The sequence below is a fragment of the Gopherus evgoodei genome, chromosome 8 (assembly GCF_007399415.2).
Source record: "Gopherus evgoodei ecotype Sinaloan lineage chromosome 8, rGopEvg1_v1.p, whole genome shotgun sequence".
Classification (NCBI taxonomy): Eukaryota; Metazoa; Chordata; order Testudines; family Testudinidae; genus Gopherus; species Gopherus evgoodei.
The window spans coordinates 109,384,397-109,405,243 of record NC_044329.1 but is presented as its reverse complement, the minus strand read 5'-3'; the positions used below and the strand labels follow the sequence as shown (position 1 = coordinate 109,405,243).

General features: G+C 44.3%; 2 protein-coding genes across 10 annotated transcripts in view; one reads left to right on the top strand and one right to left on the bottom strand.

The window, feature by feature from the left end:
* The first annotated feature begins 39 nt into the window (after positions 1–39).
* Positions 40–18,160, top strand: NASP (nuclear autoantigenic sperm protein). 6 transcript variants are annotated; one of them, XM_030572250.1, is made up of 15 exons: positions 40–197; positions 2,890–2,946; positions 3,775–3,885; positions 6,149–6,229; positions 7,086–7,195; positions 7,950–8,867; positions 11,483–11,565; positions 13,478–13,554; positions 13,714–13,787; positions 14,805–14,993; positions 15,197–15,363; positions 16,316–16,372; positions 16,476–16,547; positions 17,342–17,470; positions 18,008–18,160. In XM_030572250.1, the coding sequence occupies exons 1-15, from the start codon at positions 148–150 to the stop codon at positions 18,059–18,061; spliced, it is 2,229 nt and encodes a 742-aa protein (XP_030428110.1). In that variant the 5' UTR covers positions 40–147; the 3' UTR covers positions 18,062–18,160. The 6 variants fall into 6 exon arrangements, 5 of the variants coding, with proteins under 5 accessions (XP_030428110.1, XP_030428109.1, XP_030428111.1 ...); XM_030572249.1 differs by having other exon boundaries at positions 13,469–13,554; XM_030572251.1 differs by lacking the exon at positions 2,890–2,946 and having other exon boundaries at positions 13,469–13,554.
* A 1-nt stretch (position 18,161) lies between these two features.
* The window catches only part of CCDC17 (coiled-coil domain containing 17), a 46,841-nt gene continuing 44,155 nt past the window's right edge, over positions 18,162–20,847 (bottom strand). For all 4 annotated transcript variants that reach the window (XM_030572243.1, XM_030572245.1, XM_030572241.1 and 1 more), the window contains one exon: positions 18,162–18,406. In XM_030572243.1, coding sequence (XP_030428103.1) covers positions 18,377–18,406 — 30 coding nt within the window. In that variant the 3' untranslated portion in view covers positions 18,162–18,376. The remainder of the gene's footprint in view (positions 18,407–20,847) is intronic.

Genomic DNA, 20,847 nt, shown 5'->3' with positions numbered 1-20,847 from the left:
CGCTCGAGGGCCGCGAAGGACGCTGGGAGCAGCAGTCCGCGGGGCTTGCGCGCGCCGCGAGGCGGGTCCGGGGCGTGTCCTCCGGGTATATAGGCAGCCGGAGGGGCCGGGGGCTGCACTCTGCTGTCGTCGCCCCTATCAGGCTCCATGAAACCTGCTGCCGCCCGTGCTGAGCTCGCGCCAGGCCCCGCGCCTAGGTACCGCGGCACGGGCTGGGCTGGGCGGGGCGGGGCGGCCCTGCTTCGCGGGGGCGGGGGGGCCGAGCTGGGGGGGCGGTAGCGCGGGCCGACCAGCAGGGCCGAGGCTCCGCGCCGCCGGGGCGGGGCGGGATGAGGGGGGCGGCTCCGGGAAAGGCTGGGCTCGGAGACCCGAGCTCCGGCCTGAGGCCCCTCGGCGCGCCGCCCGCCCTGCTTGGCGGTTCGTGCCGCCCCTTCCTCGGGCGCCGGCGGGGGCTCTTTCGGAACGCTGATGAATCCCACGTGACTCGGCCCCGGCTCCGCCATGTTTGTTGGGGGCAGAGAAGCCCTACGAGGCAAACCTGCCGCGCCGAGGGGGGCAGAGCTGTCGGTGTCACGTGGCTCGGCCGCTGCCTGTGAGCAGCCACCGTTGGGATTTGGCGCCAAACGGGGGGGCGGGGTTAGACGGTGGAAAGGCGGGAAAAGGCCCATTGTCTCCGTGAGGGGCGGCGCCTTCTCAAGGAGCGAGACCCCGCCCCGAGCCTGGGGTGTGTAGTGTGGGGGGCAGTCATCGCTCCGGCCCCCCCGGGGGCGGTCACTCACCCCCTCCACCCCGAGAGCTGAGGGGTGGGGGGAGGGTGCCTGTAGTGTGTGTCACTCTCACACATACACACTCCTCTCCCCCAGTGCTGGGGGGGGCGTGGTGCTGATTGTGCCCTTGCTCGGGGATGCTGCTGTCTCCTCACACGTGGAATAGGAGGCCCCACGGTACCTACATTGTGTAAACGTGGCATTGGCCTTGGCTATGGGATGCCTGGTCTCTGGCCCTGTGGTTTCCACTCCTGCACCAGGCCTAGCTTTGATAGGAGCCTGACTTTGTGACCTGCTCATTGTGAAGGCGCCTCCATGCTTGGCACAGCCGGGGGGGCTGTATAAGTGATTAACACCAATGGGCTGAGTCTCAGATACCCCTGTATGTGGGGGACCTAGGATCCCATTTCTAGAAGTCAGGAGTTCTGAAGGGCAGACTTTAAATGACTTACCCAAGGCTGGGGCAGAGTAGGATTTGGCATTCAGAGATGTAGGTATCATACCCACAGGCCACACACACATCTGTATACTTGCAGCCCCAGATACGGCTGTGGTTCTCTACAAAATAACTTCCCTAACTTGTACAGCAAGGGTTAGGAAGGCTGGTTTAGTGGGTGAGGCATTGGAGAGCTGAGTTCAGTCTCATCTCCCCTACAGATTTCCCAATTGACCATGTACCAGTGAATGTGCCCAGTGTTTTCATTCCCTGCCTGGAATACTACCTTCTCTCTGTGTTGGGATGATAAAGTCTATTAATAACTGAGAAACTGTGGCAATGAGAGCTGTATAAGTACCTAGGTAGTATCCTGTGTCACTGAATGAGCTGTCTACATACAAATTTGTATGTAATCTGAATTGGTTTCCTAAAACCAAATTGGTTATTTTGGTGCAATTCTGTTTAGATGTTCGTCCTTTGTTTGAACCCTGTGAGTGTCAAACCACAAAACTGCACTAATTGCTTTAACTATCTTGGGTTTTAAGTTGTGCAGGTAGGTAAAAGTAAAGAGATGCAATATTATGCAGCCAGGTCTAAAGAGAGGCTCTGAGCCTAGCTGGATTGTGTATACGAAGCAGCATGCCTTGTTAGCAAATCCCCACTTAACAAGTGCTGTCCCCTCTCCTTAAGGCATACTCCAGTGTAGCTCCTCTGGCTATTAGGGCTCGGCTCCATGTGGTCCTGCTGGGTGATGGTTCATAGTTAAGGGCACATTTTGTAATCCCATCTTTGAGCCAGAGGTAGGAAATGGGCTGTATTGGCTACCTCAACTACTGTGCTCTCTTTTAAGGGCCATTGTCACATTAAGTTCTTCTGACAAAAACCTCAGATTTTTAAAAAGTGCTTTTTGCTTTAAATAAAATCTGTTCACAATCTATACTGCTACGCTTGATGTAGTTTGGGAGGGGAAGTGAACTTTCAAAGTGAGAATGGTACTTGAGTCCGTTCTAAGAAGATGCATGGGAAAAGTTAGTGCTTTTTTTTTTTAGCACTAGATGAGATGTTTCCTAAACTCCAGAACAGTGGTCCTGTGGGCTAGAGCTAGCTACATGTGTGATGCTGGCTCCTTATTTCCAGCTGCAAAACTGCCTTAAGATAGGTAAAATGTATTCATTATTTCCCATGTAAGCAGGTGCTATGGTTGACATGGGTGTTATGCAGTTGATTCTGAGTGGGATGGGAGGTGTTCATGAATGGTTGAGCTAGCCAATAGTCCAAGACTACCTCCTCTTGAAATTAGGGCTGATCAAAATCTTTGTCAATTTCTTTTGACAGAAACTTGGGTTTTTAATTAAAGAAAAACTTATGTGAAAAGGGTCCGGTTCTCCTTCCTTACTTTCTTATTAGAAAATCAGCAATTTTTGTTTGGAAGGGGAAAACTGAAGTGTTGGTTACTGATGAAAAGTTAATTTTCTACATAAATTTTTGATCTGCTATAATTACAGTATTGTCCACAGTGTAAACAAGCTTGCAGATACCTATTCTGGAAAGTCAAAGTTTGAAATTGTGCACTAGATTTCTCATATTACTGATTCTGGAAATGTGAACTTCTAGTCACTTCGTCACCATTTGGTAACACCATGTACAACACTGCAAATCCATTCTAATTGCTTGTTGAATCTTCAGTTGTAGAATGGAAGAGGAATTGGCTGCTCCCTCCACTTCTGCAGACAAAACTGATAGGTAAGGGATTTGAGTTAGCAGGCTAAGGTTGGCAAACAAAAAAAAAAATAGGGTACTAGTGGATCTTATTTCAAATTAATATTTAAATCTGACATTGTGCTTAGCTCTAGGTATTAAAGGTTATAGATGTCCCATGTTGCCGTTCAAGAAACCACAGTTTAGGAATACTCTTCTGTTTTCCCCCTTTCTGGGCTAACACCGGTTAAGTCCTTATTCCAGAGAAACACTGTATTAACAGCCTTTCACAAAAGTTTGCTCTAGGCATGGCTGCGTGACAAATGTGTGGGGGCTTTTTAAAGAGCGATAATAGGCCAACATTTCACTCTTATGCAGGTGAGCTTCGTGTCTTCATGAACTGTCCCCTTCTTTCTGCAGGACTTCATACGGTCTTCTGTCACATTTTCAATGTAAACAACTCTTGTCATATTGAAGTGTTGTATATAAGCCTCTGACTTAGCGGAAGACTGAAGGTTGGCTATTGCATTAAGCAGTCTTTCTTTGATCTGCTTCTTGCAGTTAACAGTTAAATTTATTCTCATGTGAGAAATGGAAAAATCTTTGTCCCCTTAGTGCTGGTGCACATGAAAGTTCTCCAGCAGTAACTGAATAATCGTGGTGAGGCTCTCTATTTAGCACTTCTATACACATTGCTGGTTGATGTTTGATTCTTGGTGGGAGGAGGTTTGAAGGCTGGATTTAAAGATTCTGGGAAATGGAAGCGTGTAACTGAACAGAAAGGGGCTACAAACATTCCTCCAGTTTGTACACGTAGAGGTGTTCTCACAACAGTACCGCGACTAACCCAGCCTGTGTTCTATAACTTTACAGTATGGATATGGATGGAGAAGCCAAGAAACTACTGGGTTTAGGACAGAAACACTTGGTATTGGGAAATATTCCAGCAGCTGTTAATGCATTCCAGGAAGCTGCTAGTGTATTGTAAGTAACTGAACATACCTTTTTCTTTTCTCTTTTTAACTTGAAATCCCATTTTGGGTACATCATTGAAGTGAATCAAACTGAAATGTAGATACTTAACTCAGGCCTAGATAAGCTGTGTTTATAGGCAGTTTGCAAGTACCTGAATATAATTACCTGGAAAACTGAGGATTGTACCATGTCTGTGTAGATTTCTTTTGAAATAATGCATTATTTGTGCTGCTTAGACACTTAACTATTGGAGTAGTGACCTACAATGCCTCACAAATCAACATATCAAGAAACCAAATCAGCCCATACATTGCAAAGTAGGGAATGTTCTGCAATGCAAATGTCCTTAATCTAACCCAGAGGTCAGCAACCTATGGCACACGTGCCAAATTTTAATGGCACGCTGGAGCCTGCCAGGACTCCAGCATGCCATTAAAAATCCTGCCCAGCCAGGCCCGCTCTCCTTTGTCCTCTGCTCCCCCCGTGGGGGCAGGGAGCAGAAGCATAGCTGTGCACACGGGGTGGGCAAATGGCCCCACTCTTCTGGAACGGCAAGCCGCGAGGTCCATGCTCCTGGGCCGGAGCGCCGGACTGAGCGCAGCAATCTGTCGGCCCTCTCCCCTGGAACCCTGCCGCCGCGTGCAGCTCTCTGAGGGTTGGGGCTGCGCGCTCCGGCAGGGCATCGTTTGACTCCGCGGGGAGGCAGACACGCTCCCTGCTCAACTGGAGCCATGCCGCCACCATGCGCAGTACTCTGAGAGCCAGGGCTGTGCTCTCCCGTGGGGCAGTGTGTCTGGCTCTGCATGGAGGCTCAAGGTAAAGGGCCCTGGGCTGGGGGTGTTGGATAAGGAGTGGGGGCAGTCAGGGGCCAGGGAGCAGGGTGGGTTGGATGGGGGAGGTGGAATCCCGGGGGGTTGATTGGGGCGAGGGTCTCTGGAGGGGGCAGTCAGGGAGGAGGGGAGTGGATAGGGGTCAGGGCAGTCAGGGGACTGGGAGCAAGGAGGGTACTGGGAGGGGGGGCAGTTGGGGGGGTCCTCTGGAGGGTGTGGTCAGGGGACAAGGAGCTGGGGGGGGTGTGAGTTGGGAGTTCTGGGAGTCCTGTCGGGGTGGGGAGCAGTTGGATGGGGCATGGGAGTCTTGGGGGTCTGTTTGGGGATGGAGGTGTGGATAAGGGTCAGGGCAGTCAGGGGACAGGTAGGGGGAAGGGTCCAGTCTGGGGACAAGGAACAAGGAGGCTTAGATAGGGGGTGGGGAGCAGCTGGGGGCAGGGGTCCCAGGATGGGGTAGTCAGGGGACAAGGAGCTGTGGGGTTGGGAGTTCTTAGGGGGGCAGTCACCCAGCCCTCTCCCCTGACCCTCTCCTGCACACACACACCACGCTGTCTGCACTGAGCCCCGCACACCCCCCTGGCCCCTGTTCTGAGCCCTGTACCTCCCTCATACACACCCAGCCCTCTGCTTGACTCCTTCATCCCTCCCCCCCCAACCCAAGCCCTGACTCTGGCACCCCCACCGATACCTAGCCCCCCCCCTGCCCTGACACCCCCAGCCCTGACTCCAGCCTGCCCCAGCCCTCTGGGTCCTGGCTGCCGGCCCCGCACAGTCCGCTGCTGGTCTGGGGTTCTGGCTAACGGACCCTTGCCAACCGGCGTCCCGGCTGCAGGCCTCACTCAGCTCACTGCTGACCTAGGTGAACAGAACCCCAGAGCAACAGCGGGCTGAGCTGGCCGGTGGCGTAAGATCAACATTTTAATTTCATTTTAAATGAAGCTTCTTAAACATTTTGAAAACCTTGTTTATTTTACAGTACAACACTAGTTTAGTTACATAATGTATAGACTTTAGAGAGAGACCTTCTAAAAAACATTAAAATGTATTACCGGCACGCGAAACCTTAAATTAGAGTGAATAAATGAAGACTCGGCACACCGCTTCTGAAAGGTTGCCGACCCCTGGTTTAACCACTAGAGAAACATAATCTATAAATTGCAAGCAAAGCGGAGACAAATTGCTTAGCTTATAGAGGAAAAGAGCATTTAGAACAGAAGATTTTAGTGGGTTTTCCAGACCATCAGAACTTCCAGTAAAACCATTCCAGTTATCAGAAGGGAGAGAACTGCCATTTGCCTAAGGGTGGAGGTCATGTGGGAGGTAACAGCTTAGAAACTGACTGTCCCACCCAGAAAAGATTTAAATGTTATATATCTGGCAATGTAAAGTTATTTCAAAACATGGTGCCAATAAGCTGTATTAACTTCTTTCTTACTTTATAGGGGTAAAAAGTATGGTGAGACAGCAGATCAATGTGCAGAAGCCTTTTTTTACTATGGAAAATCTCTCCTGGAGTTAGCAAGGTACACTAAGAAAGACCCTCTAGTTGGCTTGTCAGTCCTCTGAATACATAGTATATCTCCTTCCTGGATTTTGACATCTTAAGATGGTATTTTAATTTCTTTATAAAGGGGATACAAATGGGGGAGTACTTTGATAGTAGCAACTGAAAACTTTAGTTTGGAGCCCTTTGGATGAAACACCAGTTAAATGTAATTGCTTCTCTTAAAAATAAAAATTTAAAGGAGGTAGCTGTACCTTACAGGTGGGGAATGGGCATTAGAATAAGGGGGTAGGTTATTGATAGAATGCTTGAACTCAAGGAAAAATAGGAGAAATATACTCTGTAGGATGGGGCAGGCAAAAGGGAATTGTTCTTACCTAGATCTCTAGCAAAAGTCTAACTGGAGTCACTGGGCACCAGTCCGTCTATCCTAAATATTTTTAGAGCATCATCACCATGTTCTCTTGCCACACAAGTATGGCACGATGCTCACGATCTACTGAAATCAAGAGTCTAGCCTGGAGTAAGAGGCTTTTGCAGTCTAGAACAGGGGTATAGTAGAATAAGAACATAACATAAGAACAGCCGTACCGGGTCAGACCAAAGGTCCATCTAGCCCAGTATCCTGTCTATCGGCAGTGGCCCTTGCCAGGTGCCCCAGAGGGAGTGGACCTAACAGGCAATGATCAAGTGATCTCTCTTTCCTGCCATCCATCTCCATCCTCTGACAAACTGAGGCTAGGGACACCATTCCTTACCCATCCTGGCTGTAGGTAGGAGAGGTGCTAGGTAGATCAGTCAAATGCTATGTTCCTTTGTGCACAAAATGTATTCCTTGGTGCTTGTGTGCCGCTGACTTGCTTCTATTTTTCTAGAATGGAGAATGGTGTATTGGGAAATGCCTTGGAAGGAGTGCAAGTGGAAGAGGAGGAAGGAGAAAAAGCAGATGATGACTCAATGGTAGAAAATGCTGATAACATAGATGGTATGTAGAACTGTCTAACATGCCATAGAGATGCCAAGCTGTATTGCCTTGTGTAAATATCGGACCTGGATTCTTTACTTTGCTGCTCTAGATGATCTGAAACTTTGTACCAAAACTTTTAGCAGGTGGAGGAGTCTTGTTCTATAAATTTCCCAAACCTAGCTAAAAGATTTTTTTATTTTGCAAGAAACACTTCTTTCACACTAGTTTTGACTCAAGGGGTCACAGAACTTGTCAATTGTGAAGCATTACACTCAAACTTCCTTTCCTGTTCTAAGCTTTCAGCCAGCTAGGACTGCTCTGTGCACTTGCAGCAGTACAGTGGAATGTGGTATCATTCATTTAAGCTGGTCATAAGGGGAGAATTTATTTTGTCAGACTCACCAAACTGTCCTCTCTGTAAAAGTTCCAGGGCAGCTTTCATTCTATAGTACATTGCAGAGGATTATTGCACGAGGACGTTTTTATCCATCTAGACAAATGGATTTAACTTGGCATTTCTTGCTCAGCTGTGACTAAAAATGCTAATGCATAAAACTGTATATTGCTTGAGTGGTCATTTACAAGACTGTAGTATCTCCCAGAGTTGGTTGCTTGGGACCCAGCTTCTTTAGATTTAAAGAAGAATCAAGTTTAGGAACATGTGCTATACACACACATTGGAGGGTCTGAGGGTGGTATTTTCAATTTCCGTTAATGCTTTTATCACTAAACTCGAAGAAATGTTTATGCTTCATCTTCCTTAACTATGTAGAAGAAGCAAGGGAGGAGTTGAGAGAGCAGGTATATAACGCCATGGGGGAAAAGGAAGAATCCAAAAAATCTGCAGAAGAGTCTCCAGTACTGAGTGAAGCTGGGAAGGAAACAGAAGGAGAGAATGTGGAGATGGGAGTTAAAACAAGAGAAGAAGAAGCAATTGCTGACATGGAGACAAAGTTTAAAGAGAAGGCAGAAGAGCAGGTAGAGGCAGATATGCAGGAGAAGACAGTGGCAGAAGAGCAAGTGGCAGAAGCTATAGGAGAGCAGGCAGAGGTGGCTGTGGAAAAGGAGGCTCTGGCAGAAGAGCAGGTGACAGAAGCAGCAGAAAAGCAAGCTGAGGCAGCTGTGGATGAGAAGGCAGTGGCAGAAGCCACGGAAGAGAGGGTAGAGGAGGCAGTAGCAGAAGCAACAGAAAAGCAAGTTGAGGCAGAAGCCATGGAAGAGCGGTTAGAGGCAGCTGTGGAAGAGAAGGCCGTGGCAGAAGCCACAATAGAGACAGCTGTGGAAGAGAAGGCAGTGGCAGTAGCCATAGTAGAGGCGGCAGCTGTGGAAGAGATGGCCGTGGCAGAAGCCACAGAAGAGCAGGTAGAGGCAGCTGTGGAAGAGAAGGCAGTGGCAGAAGCCGCGGAAGAGCAGGTAGAGGTAACTGAGGAAGAGAAGGCAGTGACAGAAGCCACAGAAGAGAAGCTAAACAAGTCAAAAGAGGCACTGGCCTCAAAAGAAACACTGTTTGCAGCTGGAAATGCCACTACATCTGCAGAGGGCAAAGAACTAGCTAATGAAATGCAAACTGAAGAAAAAGTTGAAGTAGCTGTTAAGGTAGAAAAAGAGAGAGATCACCTGATGGAAGAGGGAGATGGTGCTAAGGTAGAAAAAGAAGAGGAGAAAGATGACCTGATGGAAGAGGGTGAAGGTAACAGGGATAGGAGAAGTACTTGTGGGTGGATTACTTGATGGATTTGACTTGCTAACCAGGGGTAAAAGTTACTTTTCCATTCAGAATTTTCTGTTTGCCATAGTCTAATGGACACTTGGGTATAAAGTCAGACAAGGGGCACTTGGGTATAAAGTCCTCCAAGTAACTGGCTTCAGTTAAGTTTCAAGGAGCAATGAATAGTTTTAGTTTCCGTCTAATGCTTAACTAACTGCAAAGCAAAATCTTTGTGGCTATCATTTTGGGGGCTGTGGCTAGCTTCAGTGGTAATGTTTGGAAAGCAATAACCAGGCTGGTAGAGAATACTGAATGGATGTCCACTTGCATGTATCTGGGTTTATTGCACTAACCTTCAAATACTTGGAACCACAAGTTGCCTCTGGTCCTAATCTCCAATTCTAGACCATGGGGCAGTAAAGTAGAATCCACTGAATTGATACATAAAATAGAAATCTCCTTGTTATGAGAATTGGAACTCTTCTGTGGAATCTCAGTGAGTGAAGAATGAACTTCATTGTGAAACTTAAATTTAATATCTGATAGGCTTTAAAATTCCATTGTAAATAGGTGCTAGCTAGTACAAGCTTCTTCCTATGTAGCTTTTCATGTCATTCTGCTTCCCTGCTTCATTTAGCTGCTTAACTATTCTAACAAACAGAAAACACACTCCATATGCTTTCCAAAATAACATACACTTGAAGAGGCTGCAAATCATCACATGGTATTTTGATATTCCGACAATCAGTCAGAATGACTGCATGCCTGTGCCAGTTGAGCTATTCACAGCCTTACTTAATAGTGACCAAATATCCGTGCAGTTTCTTAATTTCTTTAGCAATTTCTGGACAATATTAAAGGCATCTTTCATGTTGAACATGACAGTGGAACTGTCTGTACCAATCACAAAGGATGTAATATAGCTGCACTGTAAAGCAGTGGCTCTCAACCCTTCCAGACTATTGTACGCCTTTCTGCAGTCTGATCTGAATATAAATATTACTTATATTTTAATGTATAGCATATAGAACAGTGTAAACAAGTTGTAGTCTGTATGCAATTTTAGTTTGTACTGACTTCGCTAAAGCTTTTTATGTTGCCTGTTGTAAAACTAGGCAAATATCAAGATGAGTTGATGTACTCCTTGACCTCTGCATACCCCCAGGGGTATGTGTACCCCTAGCTGGGAACCACTGCTCTAAAGTATCTTCAGTTACCATATATTGTGCAGGTAGACCCTTGTATTCTTTCTCTTGCCTCAAACTCAGTCTGTACCCACAAGAAAAATAGTTCTTAACTTTTATTTCCCAGATAAGGAAAAAAAGCAGCTTGACATCCATTTACTAACTTTGGGAGTGCTTATTTGACAACCACATCATGGTCTAATAAATGTCTTGTCCTCCAGCCTTAAGTTTTAGTCACATTTGCAGAGGTACATTATCTAAAAGTGTCTTATTAGGAAGCTAAGCACCCAGCATCTTTATTCTCACTCTAATCAATTACGTCTCATACACAGAAACTTGGTCTGCTTTTGTGGCAGGTAGCCATTGCCAATATGGCTGTTGAATCTGGCTCTAGTTATGGCAGTTACCGCAGTTGACCTCTCTCAACCATGTTTTTTGTCAAAAGTAATGGGCTTCCTCAAGAAAAGTAAAATTTGACCAGCTCGCAAGCCTGTTTCAGCTTCCGAACATAACAGAGCCTTCTTTTTCCAGATATACACCTCTACCCCTATATAACGCTGTCCTCGGGAGCCAAAAAATCTTACCATGTTACAGGTGAAACTGTGTTATATCAAACTTGCTTTAATCCACCAGAGCGCGCAGTCCATTCCCCCCCAGCACCACTTTACCGCGTTATAACCGAATTCGTTCATCTTATATTGGATCGCATTATATGGGGGTAGAGGTGTATAGTAGATTGCCAAGCTTGTATAGGATACTAATTGTGTATAGCAAGGCTTCCCATCCACTTTCCTTATGTATCAGGTAGCTTGTGCCCAAAAGTAAATGCTGGCTGCCATCCACTCCCCTTCGCCTCCACCTGCTTTCCCCTGGCTTCCTATTGCCAGGATTAATTATGTAACTCTACATTTAAAGCACTTTGCTGCCCCAAAAATTCACAAGCTGAACTGGTACTGCAAAATAGCAAGTTGCCTCATAAAATCTTCTAGTTGTCTGAAATCATAAGCAGTTTGCATTTGAGTTTTAGACACAGCTACCACACATGGGGTCAGAAATATTATCTTGCTGAAAACATTTGTGACTTGTAGGATGACATACCCGTCATTGGGTGTCTGTTTACAACTCCATTGACTTCACTGGGAGCTCCCAGGGAATATGTCCAAATTTACCCCTAAATAAACTTCCATTCTAGGTAGTCCTAAGTCAGAAAATTTTAATGTTAAACTGCTACTGTAGAACTACAGTAACTCATGTTTTTAGCAAGGTGGGTAGTGCAAAGGCTGCAGTGTCACTTTGACTGTTCTAAAGTTGCACATAATATTCACTGTGAGAAGAAGGTGCTTCCTTTAAAATAAAAAATAAAGTCTGTGTATAGCAAATATCCTCATTCTCCTCCACAAACTTTTCTTGCAGAAACAGAAGGATCAGATGAGGAAGATAAAGAAAATGATAAAACTGAAGATGATAAAGAAAATGACCTGACCGTTGAAGATAAGGTGAGCTTTATTGACTTAAATTGATGATGTGTTCTTTCTCATTAAATGAGAACTAATGCTTACGGCTGAATGGCATTGGTTAAATCCAGGCACAGAAGTGTTCTATTCCTGACTTTGAGCCCTCGTCATATTCTGTTAATCCTGACACCTTTGGAGACATTTCACAGTGAATATATTACAATTGGCATATTTCTAGTAGTCTTGGGATCAAATTATTGTTTCTTGTGAGCTAATGCCCCCGAGACGATGGTATTACACTTGTCCTACTTTGCCTTCTTGGTCCTTGCCTGACTAATACCTTTGCGAAGTGGTAGTGGTGCCATTACACATTTTCTCTGGACCAATAACTACATTCTGGCAGCCAGTGCAGATACAGATTGTACCAGACTGCAGTAGTCTGACAGTGACCATGCTTCAGCATCACCATTTGCAATACGCCACTTGTAACACCCATCTGATTCTCCACTAATCTGTTAAAAGATTATATCCTCCTCTTTACTTCCACACCTCAACGATTTGGGGTAAGGTGGATTTGACAGGGTTGGGAAGGAAGGAAGTAGTTCTGTCAGCTCGTGGATGAGCCTCTTTTGGGCAGTTGCAGCCAGTCAGCACAGGGATATGCATAATCACTAGCGCATGGGGACTGTGTGGCTCTCCTGTGTGTCATTGCAGGGATTGCATCATTTTGAATTTTAACTATGGTGCTGTAGCAATTCAGCACACCTATGCCCTGACTTAAAGGACTTGCTTAACATGGGGTTTCTCAGCCCATGGGTTGAAACGCAAAAATTGGGTCACCAGAATGTGTCAGTGTCACAGAACTGGCTGGGCTCAGCTCTCCACACTAGATGTTGTGGTCTGGTGTGCTGGGTTCCAGCATCACTCGAGTTTGGCCCCTCTGTCACAGTGACAAAGTCGGACCAAACCTGAGCAAAGTTGTGACTGCCTAGAGTGGGGAGCGGAGCCCAATCAGTCCCACAGGACACAAGTTGAGAGGGAATTGTTGGTGTCATGTTCACCAGTAATATCGTCTGCCCATGGGTGTGTGTATGTGCGCACTTCTTTTTGGAGAGTTATTGGCTCACCACACCTCTACCCTCCGGTTCCTTCTCCAGACCCATTAACTCCTTCACTGAACCCTAGGCCCTCTGATCTCTGCCCCTCATGGGCCACGTGGGAGCTGTGCTTTTTGGCAGGGATGTCTTGGTTTTCTTTATCCATTGGTGGGGGGTTTTGCCAGTTCGCATCTGGAATTTTAGCCCTGAGCCCCCTGCCAGATGAACTCCTGTGGGGAGGTAGGGCCAGTATAGAGTCTGGGGGCATCTTAAGATGTGGTAGTGGTGTCTCTGGGTTGCGACAGGTTATCAGGGTTCACATATGGGTCCTGACCCTGACCCAAAAAGGTTCAGATTATGTGGTTTAACATACACCATATTTTAGCAGGCCACTGCACAACTGCTTTAATTAGAATTTCTTTACCCTGTTGTGTTGGTATTGCCATTTGCATCTAATGGATTACCTGGCTTTAACAACCTTACTGAGGTTTTGCTTTAGCTCCTTTATCTTCTAATTCCTCGTCCTCTTAATTAGTAGTATCTTAAAATTAAACGGAGTTCCAAGGTAATGTTGGCAGAGATTTTCAGTAGTAGTCAAATGACTGTAAATAAACTGGAGATGTAGTCTTAAACAGAAACTGAAATCAAGAACTCATCTTGAGTCTCCACTAACTTGAAAATAGACTACTGCATCAGCTTGGGACAGTCTCTAGCTGCAGTGACAAACAAAACAACTCACTGTGGCTTTAAACCTTAAATTGCTGATGAGCCACCTTTGCTACATTGTTGCACATTGCTTCACTGAGACAAGTCTCCATTTTTTAAATAAAATTAGAATATAATTCTAGTCTCTTCAGGAAAGTGAAGAGGATGAAGTTGGAAATCTGGAGCTGGCCTGGGATATGCTGGAGTTGGCAAAAGTAATCTATAAAAGGTAAAACTTGAGCTGAGTCTTCCTTTATTTTATTATTTTTTTAAATAAACTTACAGGAAACCACTGGGGAGTTGGCATAATAGAGGTACACTAGATAAAGAGGTGGAAGCCTCTGATCAGGGTTTTTATAGCAAACTAACTCAAGTTTTCTTGATTTAGACAGGAAACAAAAGAAGCTCAGCTCCACGCTGCTCAGGCTCACTTGAAACTAGGAGAAGTTAGCGTTGAATCCGGTAAACTGCCTATCTGAAATCTGATTGTACATAAAATGCTGCAGTATTAAAGTGGCTTAATTTCTTGCTAACTTTCACCCTATCTCACCCACCACATACTTATTTAAAATTGCTGGAGAGATCAGATAAACTTCAGACCACATGGGGGGGGAGATGCCCACAAGTTTGAATAATCTTGGGACAGATCTGGGAATAAGCCAATTACCTGCCAGCTAAATTCTTGAGCAAAGTGGGGGAAGACCATGTTGAGCCTCAACTTGCTTTAATTTCTGGAATAGAAATAGCAGTGGCTTAGAAATAGGCGTGTACACAATAGCTGCTCTTGAATGTGGCTCCAGCAACTCTAGGATATGGAGAACTTTTTCACCTTCAGTAGTAGGCCAGAAGCCAAACACACCAAACTGCTGTCAGAATGAGATAGAGAAAATACAAATTGAGAACATGTTGGGTTCTAGAAATGGGCGGACTCCGCAAAGCACTCAGGTTGGCTTTTTCATGGTGTTGAATGCTGTTGCTTAATCCTGAGACTTTTGCCTCCACTTGAAGTCTGCCTCTCCCCTTGAAACAATGTAGTTCTTTATCATCTTTGCCGTTTTCTGTTTGGCTAGAAAGTGGTTTCAGACTGAATTCATCTGGGAAGGTTCTGTGGGTTAGGACTGCAAAACTAGGGTTTGCAGTTTGTCTGCTTTTATCACACTGTCCCTGCTTCACCTGTATAGTTGTCTTCCCATGCTTGTGTAGGAAAGAGGAAATGCACTTTTAAAGTAACTGTCTAAATTGCTGCCAAAATGTGGGGGGAGAGTTGGGAAGGGAAGTGTAACACTATATGAAATTGACTAACTCAAGTTGAGTGTCCCTTTTATTGTTAGCATCCCTCAGTGAGGCAACTGCTTTCAGTTCATACAGAATCTAAGAGCAGTCTATGGAATAAACTAGATGGGGAGGCAGTCTGGTAACTTTGTTTGTTTGGCTTGATACTTATTGTATTTGTAAAGGTTTATGGCTTTTCTGTTGTAGAAAACTATGCACAAGCTATAGAAGAATTTCAGGCATGCCTTGCCTTACAGCAGAAGTACCTCGAGGCCCATGACCGCCTGCTAGCAGAGTCGCACTACCAGCTGGCACTGGCATATCACTACAACAGCCAGTTTGATGAAGCAATTCTGCAGTTCAGTAAATCAGTAGAAGTCATTGACAAAAGAATGGGTGAGTAGACTTGCGAAACTTAACTAGCGAATTGGTTAACTGTCATAGGAAAGCTGGATTGAGCTGAGGTTAGTAACATGGAAGCACACTACTCTCCACAGTTCTCTGAATGGTCTCTAATGAAGGCAGAGAAGGCAAGGGCACTTGAGCTATACGTTGTTGGTTTAATAAACTGCTGACAACTTAAACCTGTATTCCTTTAGTGATGCTGACTGAACGAATAAAGAAAGCAGAAGGAGGATCTACCGAAGATGAGAAGGAGATCGAAGAATTAAAGGGACTACTTCCTGAAATTAAGGAAAAGATAGAGGATTCAAAGGAGTCTCAAAAAAGTGCGAGAGTAGCTGAACTGGCTTTGAAAGCAACTCTGGTTAGCTTTTAGTTTAATTACTTTTCTAGTAAGTTGGCATTAACTAATGGTATAGCTGAAGGAGAGTAGAATCGCCCACAACAGCAGGGTTGGCTGTATTGGTCTAGAATTAGTGATTGTCTGCAAATGACTTACCTTCCCATGACCAGAAGCTGTTAAATCACTCAGAATGAAATATGGCTCACTTCCCTTTCCCTGGGGGGGTGGGGGGGGAAGCATTGGACTATCACATGTCACCACTCTGCTTTTCTCTCTTGATAAAGCTACCTCTTATTGGCCAATCAGCTGGCTCTCAACAAAGGGGCTTGAGGAGACAGTGACATCACATGTCGGCTATTTTGTTTAGCACTAAATAACCATAAGGGCAATGCTCTTTGGCAAGGGTTTCGGTTTTTGGCCAGATGTCAGTAAACTAGACCTGCAGAGATTCCTGGGTACAAAGATACAGCCTAGTTTGAGAGTCCTAAATTTGGTTTAAATCTGGTTCAGCATCTGGTGGTGGCATATATCCTGAATAGTTGCATCGTGTAGCCAGCCGTTCTGAAGGCACTTCTACATTGAAGACCTTTTTAAGGTACCTCTTAGGCAGAACTTAATTGTTCCCCTGCTTATCTAAGTGATAGGCAACCTGTTTGCTCATTCACGGTGACAAATTAATTTGTTGAGTTGGAATAAATGTCTACAAATTGGGTACTTGGTAGAAGAAACAAAATAACCAACACTGGAGATTAAGTACTTCATAATTTTACAGTCAGAATTGCATTTGTTAATGCAGATATAATAAAACGCCACATCCATAGAGAAACTAAACAAACCTATTAAACCATAACTTACTTCATGGTACAGTAGGAACCATGGATTTGTAGTGTAAAGTCCCAGCATGCTATGGGAGCTCAGAAATACAACTGGAAGCTAGTACTTTGTTAATCACTATAGTTTTCTTTCATTTTAGGTTGGAGGAGCTACCTCCAGTTTTACACAGAGTGAAGAAAGCTGTTCTGTTTCCACAGTGAGTGAATTAAATATGAGTTCTGACAGGCATTTAAATACTACTAAATTGGAAGGTTTTAATGTTTGATGTCACTCACATTACAACCTCTATCTTGTAATAGATTCCTGTAAGAAAACCAGCTGATGGAGCATCCCAGTGTGTTACAGACATCTCTCATCTTGTCAGAAAAAAGGTGTGTCCAGATATATAGCTATTTGGACAAACTACCACTGGCTTGCACTGTGTATCGTTTGATTTCTTGGCTAAACAAAGCCTTTAACTATCACTGTTACACACAGAACAAATTCTGAAAAAGTAAGAATACTGCATAAAACTCCTTTCCACTGGGAGCCAATCAGTCTTCCTGGAGAGTAGCTTTTGATGGTTCCTTGTATGCTTTACAGCACTCAGCCTGATCCACATTAGTTTAACTTCAAAGCTGAATTGTGTGGGTCCTGTAGGCACTCTTTAAATAAGTGCTCCACTACGCTGAGGCCCTGCATGAAGGAGCACGGCAGGCCAGGCCATAGATAATATAAAGGCAAACAAACAGGCTGAGTTGGGTTCCCTTATTTCCAAGTGGAAATGGAGCATTGGACTTAAATAATAAAGTAGCAAAGCCAGTCTAAATGTGTAGTAATCTTACTACTAGTAAAATCTGACGACTTGGAGTAATGAAATATGGGCAACCTTAAGGGAAACCAGTGTTTGGTCTTTGGGTGTTTTTTTTGGTTGTTTTTTGTTTTGTGTTTTTAACACTGAAGTGTGTTCTCATTAGTATTTTCCTAATCTAAATCAAATTTCACAGTACTTTTCATTTGCCTACTATATGTACTATTACGACACACCATGGCTGTCTGCATTTTGTCACAATAGCCTCTTTCAGTCCATCTCTGAGCAAGTTCGAAACATCTACCATCAGCTTTGAAGCTTAGATCAGATGTCATGGGTACTAAAAACAAATTTACTAAACAATTTTGTCTTCAGAGGAAACCAGAGGAGGAGACTCAACAGGGAGACAATGAAGCTAAGAAATCTAAACCAGAACCGGCTGTCAATGGTGGTGGTGATGCTGCCCCCAGTGGAAATGAGGGTGCAGAAAAAATGGAAGCAGAGGTGGGCAGTTGAGTCAGGAGTCTGTGCCATGTATATTTCCTTCTCTGTTCAGGCATATCTTTCATGCCTGGTAGATCTAATGCTTTATTGCCTGCTGGTTGTCTTCCTAAGACTCCTATAGAAGGAGCTGGGGATTTCCTCAATTCAGCAGAGTGCATGTTACACACAAGATGTCTGGCCCGTAGTCATTTGGAAAGTAAACTTGACCTGTAGCATTACCCACTTGGGAGACAGCAACTTGGAGTTCAGTGTATGAAATTACAGCTGAACTAAAACACAAGATTCTCCTTTCTCCTAAAGCACTGGTGTGCAATGAAATAGAAGTCTATGTTGTTCTTAAAATCAAAGGGCTCTGAAGCTGTGAACCTGTCTACATATATATTTGATTTGTGCTTGGTTTCTGTAACTACTGGTGAAGCATAGGTAACCAGTCAATGCAATTCTCCAAGCTACCAAAACTTTCCCAGCTGGTGCATGAATTAACTGATGTGGAACATATAATACTGGCTCTTAACAAAATTCATTCCTCTCTTTCAGACAGAGAAAAGGCCACAAGTGGAATCAGGGGCTGCAGTTGAAAGTACAGTATGATAGGTCTTCAGAGTGGACCACTCCTCTCCTCTCAAGGAGAATGGTTTTGTATATAGTGTATTTTTTCACTTTGGCAACTTTTGTATGACTTCAATAAAGATTGTAAGCAAATGTTTTTCAGTTTTTTCCTCAATGGGGCGAGACATAATCCTGGTACAGCAGTACAGATGAACAAATTCTCATCTATAGTGCTGTGAACAAAATGTCCCAAGGAGCTTGACCCAGCTACTTGGTGTCTGCAATGACGTAAATTGCATGTCATGGGTGTCTTGCTTGGCTGATATAGTGGTCCAGGAAGAAGATACAGTTGACTTTCTAGATGTGATCTAGAATTAACAGCCGAGCCTGAAATAAGGAGAAAACTGAGGCAATAATTCTGTTAACAAAGAGGAGTTACAGACAAAACATAACTTTTTTTAAAAGTGTAGGATGCCTCTAGAGTTGGGTTCTTTACTACCAAAGAGATAGGAAAAGCAAACATTCCAATTCTTATGTTAGAAAATGGTGAATGAGGCCTTTATTTGGATGGAAATGCAAATTAAAAATGCACAAAAACCCCATTCTAAAATGGTATTTTTATTATTTAAAGAAGCTTTAACTATGCATGATACTTAAGGTCTCCAATTTTTTTTATATTAACCCAATTTATTAAACTAAACAAAGGCAGCATTAGCTGTAATTACTGCATTGAGCTGATTCTGGTTATGTCCTCTAAGATCATTTTCTGTCTAGTTTTTATTCATAGACTAAAAAGAGAAAACAAGCTTCCAGGTTGCGTTTCATCCCCCCACAACTCACCGATATCTTAACTTTGAACTAACTAGTCACTGGAACTATTCTCTCTGCACTTGCTGAAGAGGCTACTGCTGTCAAACTGGTTATTGCACTTCAACAGACTCTGGTTTCAGGAGCTTCTACCAGTTCCGTGTTCTGACTTTCTTTTAAAACGGGGCAGCAAATGCATAGTATATTTTTAATCTAATTTTAAATCATTGGGTCCTGGTAAATATTAGTGGTGCACTTCATATCTTGTCCTCTTGATGAAAGGCAACCAACTTGTAAATTATTCATAGGAACTAAAAGTGGGGAAACCCCCAGTGCAGATTGTGAGTGGGTGTGAAAAGAAGGGAGGCTGTCTCCATTCTGCAAGAGAATGTGATGTTACTAACATCAATGTAGGTTTGAGTTTATCAGTTAATAAAACCATAGCGTGAGGAGGACCACAAATTATGTAACTACTTCTAGTGTACCCCCCTGCCAAGATGGATGGCTGAGAATTGCCACTGAAGGAGCTTCCCCAACTTCCCTAAGGCAGTTTGTTCCATTGTCTTGCCTCTTGTCCTGCCCTCCGTGGCAAGAGAATTATTCTCCATCTGTATGGCAGCCTTTCAAGTAGTTGAAGACATACATTATACCTTCCCCCATATTCCAAACTAAACCTCCCTAGGCAATTTGTTCCAGTGCAGAACCAGCCTGACAGGAAGCTTTTCCTAATGTCCAACCTAAATTTCCCTTCTTGCAATTAAGTCCATTTTTGTCCTCCCTCTTAACAATCTTTTATCTACTTAAACTGTTATGTCCCCTCAGTCTTCTTTTCCAGACTAAACCAACCCAATTTTTTCCAGTCTTCCCTCATAGGTCATGATTTCTAGACCTTTAATCAGTTTTGGTGCTGGGGACTCTCTCTAATTTGTCCCTGTCTTTTCTAAAATGTGGCACCCAGAACTAAACATAATACTGCAGTTGAAGCCTAGTCAGTACAGAATAGAGAAATTACTTCTCATGTCCAGCTAATAACATCCCAGAATTTTTTTATTTTTTTTTTCAGTGTTTGACTCATGTTTAGCTTGTGATCAACAACGATGCCCAGCTCCCTTTCCACAGTACACTCCTTCCCAGGCAGTCATTTCCTATTTTGTATGTGTGCAGCTGATTGTTCCTTCCCAAGTGGAGTACTCTGCATTTGCCCATGGTGAATTTCAGTCTGTGTACTTCAGACCATTTCTCCAGTTTGTCCAGATCATTTAATCCTGTCCTCCAAAGCACTTGTAACCCTTCCCATCTTGGTATCCTCCACAAACTCATAAGTGTATTCTCTACTGTTGTTTAAATAATTGAAAATATTGAACAGAACCAGACCCAGAACTGATCCCTGTGGAACCCCACTCATGCCCTTCCGGCATGACTGAACCACCGATTACCCTCCAGGAAGGGTTTTGCACCAATGTCATAGTAGCTCCATCTAGGTTGCTTACGAGAAGGTCTGGTGAGACAGTATCAAAAGCTTTACTAAAGTTAAGATCAGTGAGGAATTACTGTAAGGTGGTAGTTATGGTCCTGAAAATGCAACTTTAAGCAAAATGATGTTAAGTGAATCCAATTTCCCCACAAGAATTAATGTAAATGAGGGTTTAGGTTCTAGGGAATTTTTTTTCATCAGACAAAAGACTGCATGCGTGTGCGTGCATGCACAGACACACACTCTAAGTTTTAAACAATTTAATACTGATACACAGTGATAATTGTGAAGCTTGGTTGAGGTGGAGGAGTCAGGGTAGGATATTTCCCTTACTGCTGAAATGAACTAGCAGTTGGCTGAGCCCTCAAGGGTTAACTGACTCCGCAAGGCAACAGGAATGGAGGGAGATATGCACATTTCCCCTTTAAGTACACTGCCTTGTTAATGGGATCATCTTGCTGAGACCACAGCTACTACAAGCTCCCTTTGTCCTGAGCCCTGCTCTGTGGAAGATGGGGTAAGTGTGGTGCAGGGGGACACCCTGACA

Coding starts and splice junctions, on each gene's coding strand:
- NASP (XM_030572249.1), top strand. CDS start 148: ATGAAACCTGCTGCCGCCCGTGCTGAGCTCGCGCCAGGCCCCGCGCCT. Junction 7,196..7,949: donor AAATGCTGATAACATAGATG/GTATGTAGAACT, acceptor TTAACTATGTAG/AAGAAGCAAGGGAGGAGTTG. Junction 16,548..17,341: donor CTCATCTTGTCAGAAAAAAG/GTGTGTCCAGAT, acceptor TTTTGTCTTCAG/AGGAAACCAGAGGAGGAGAC.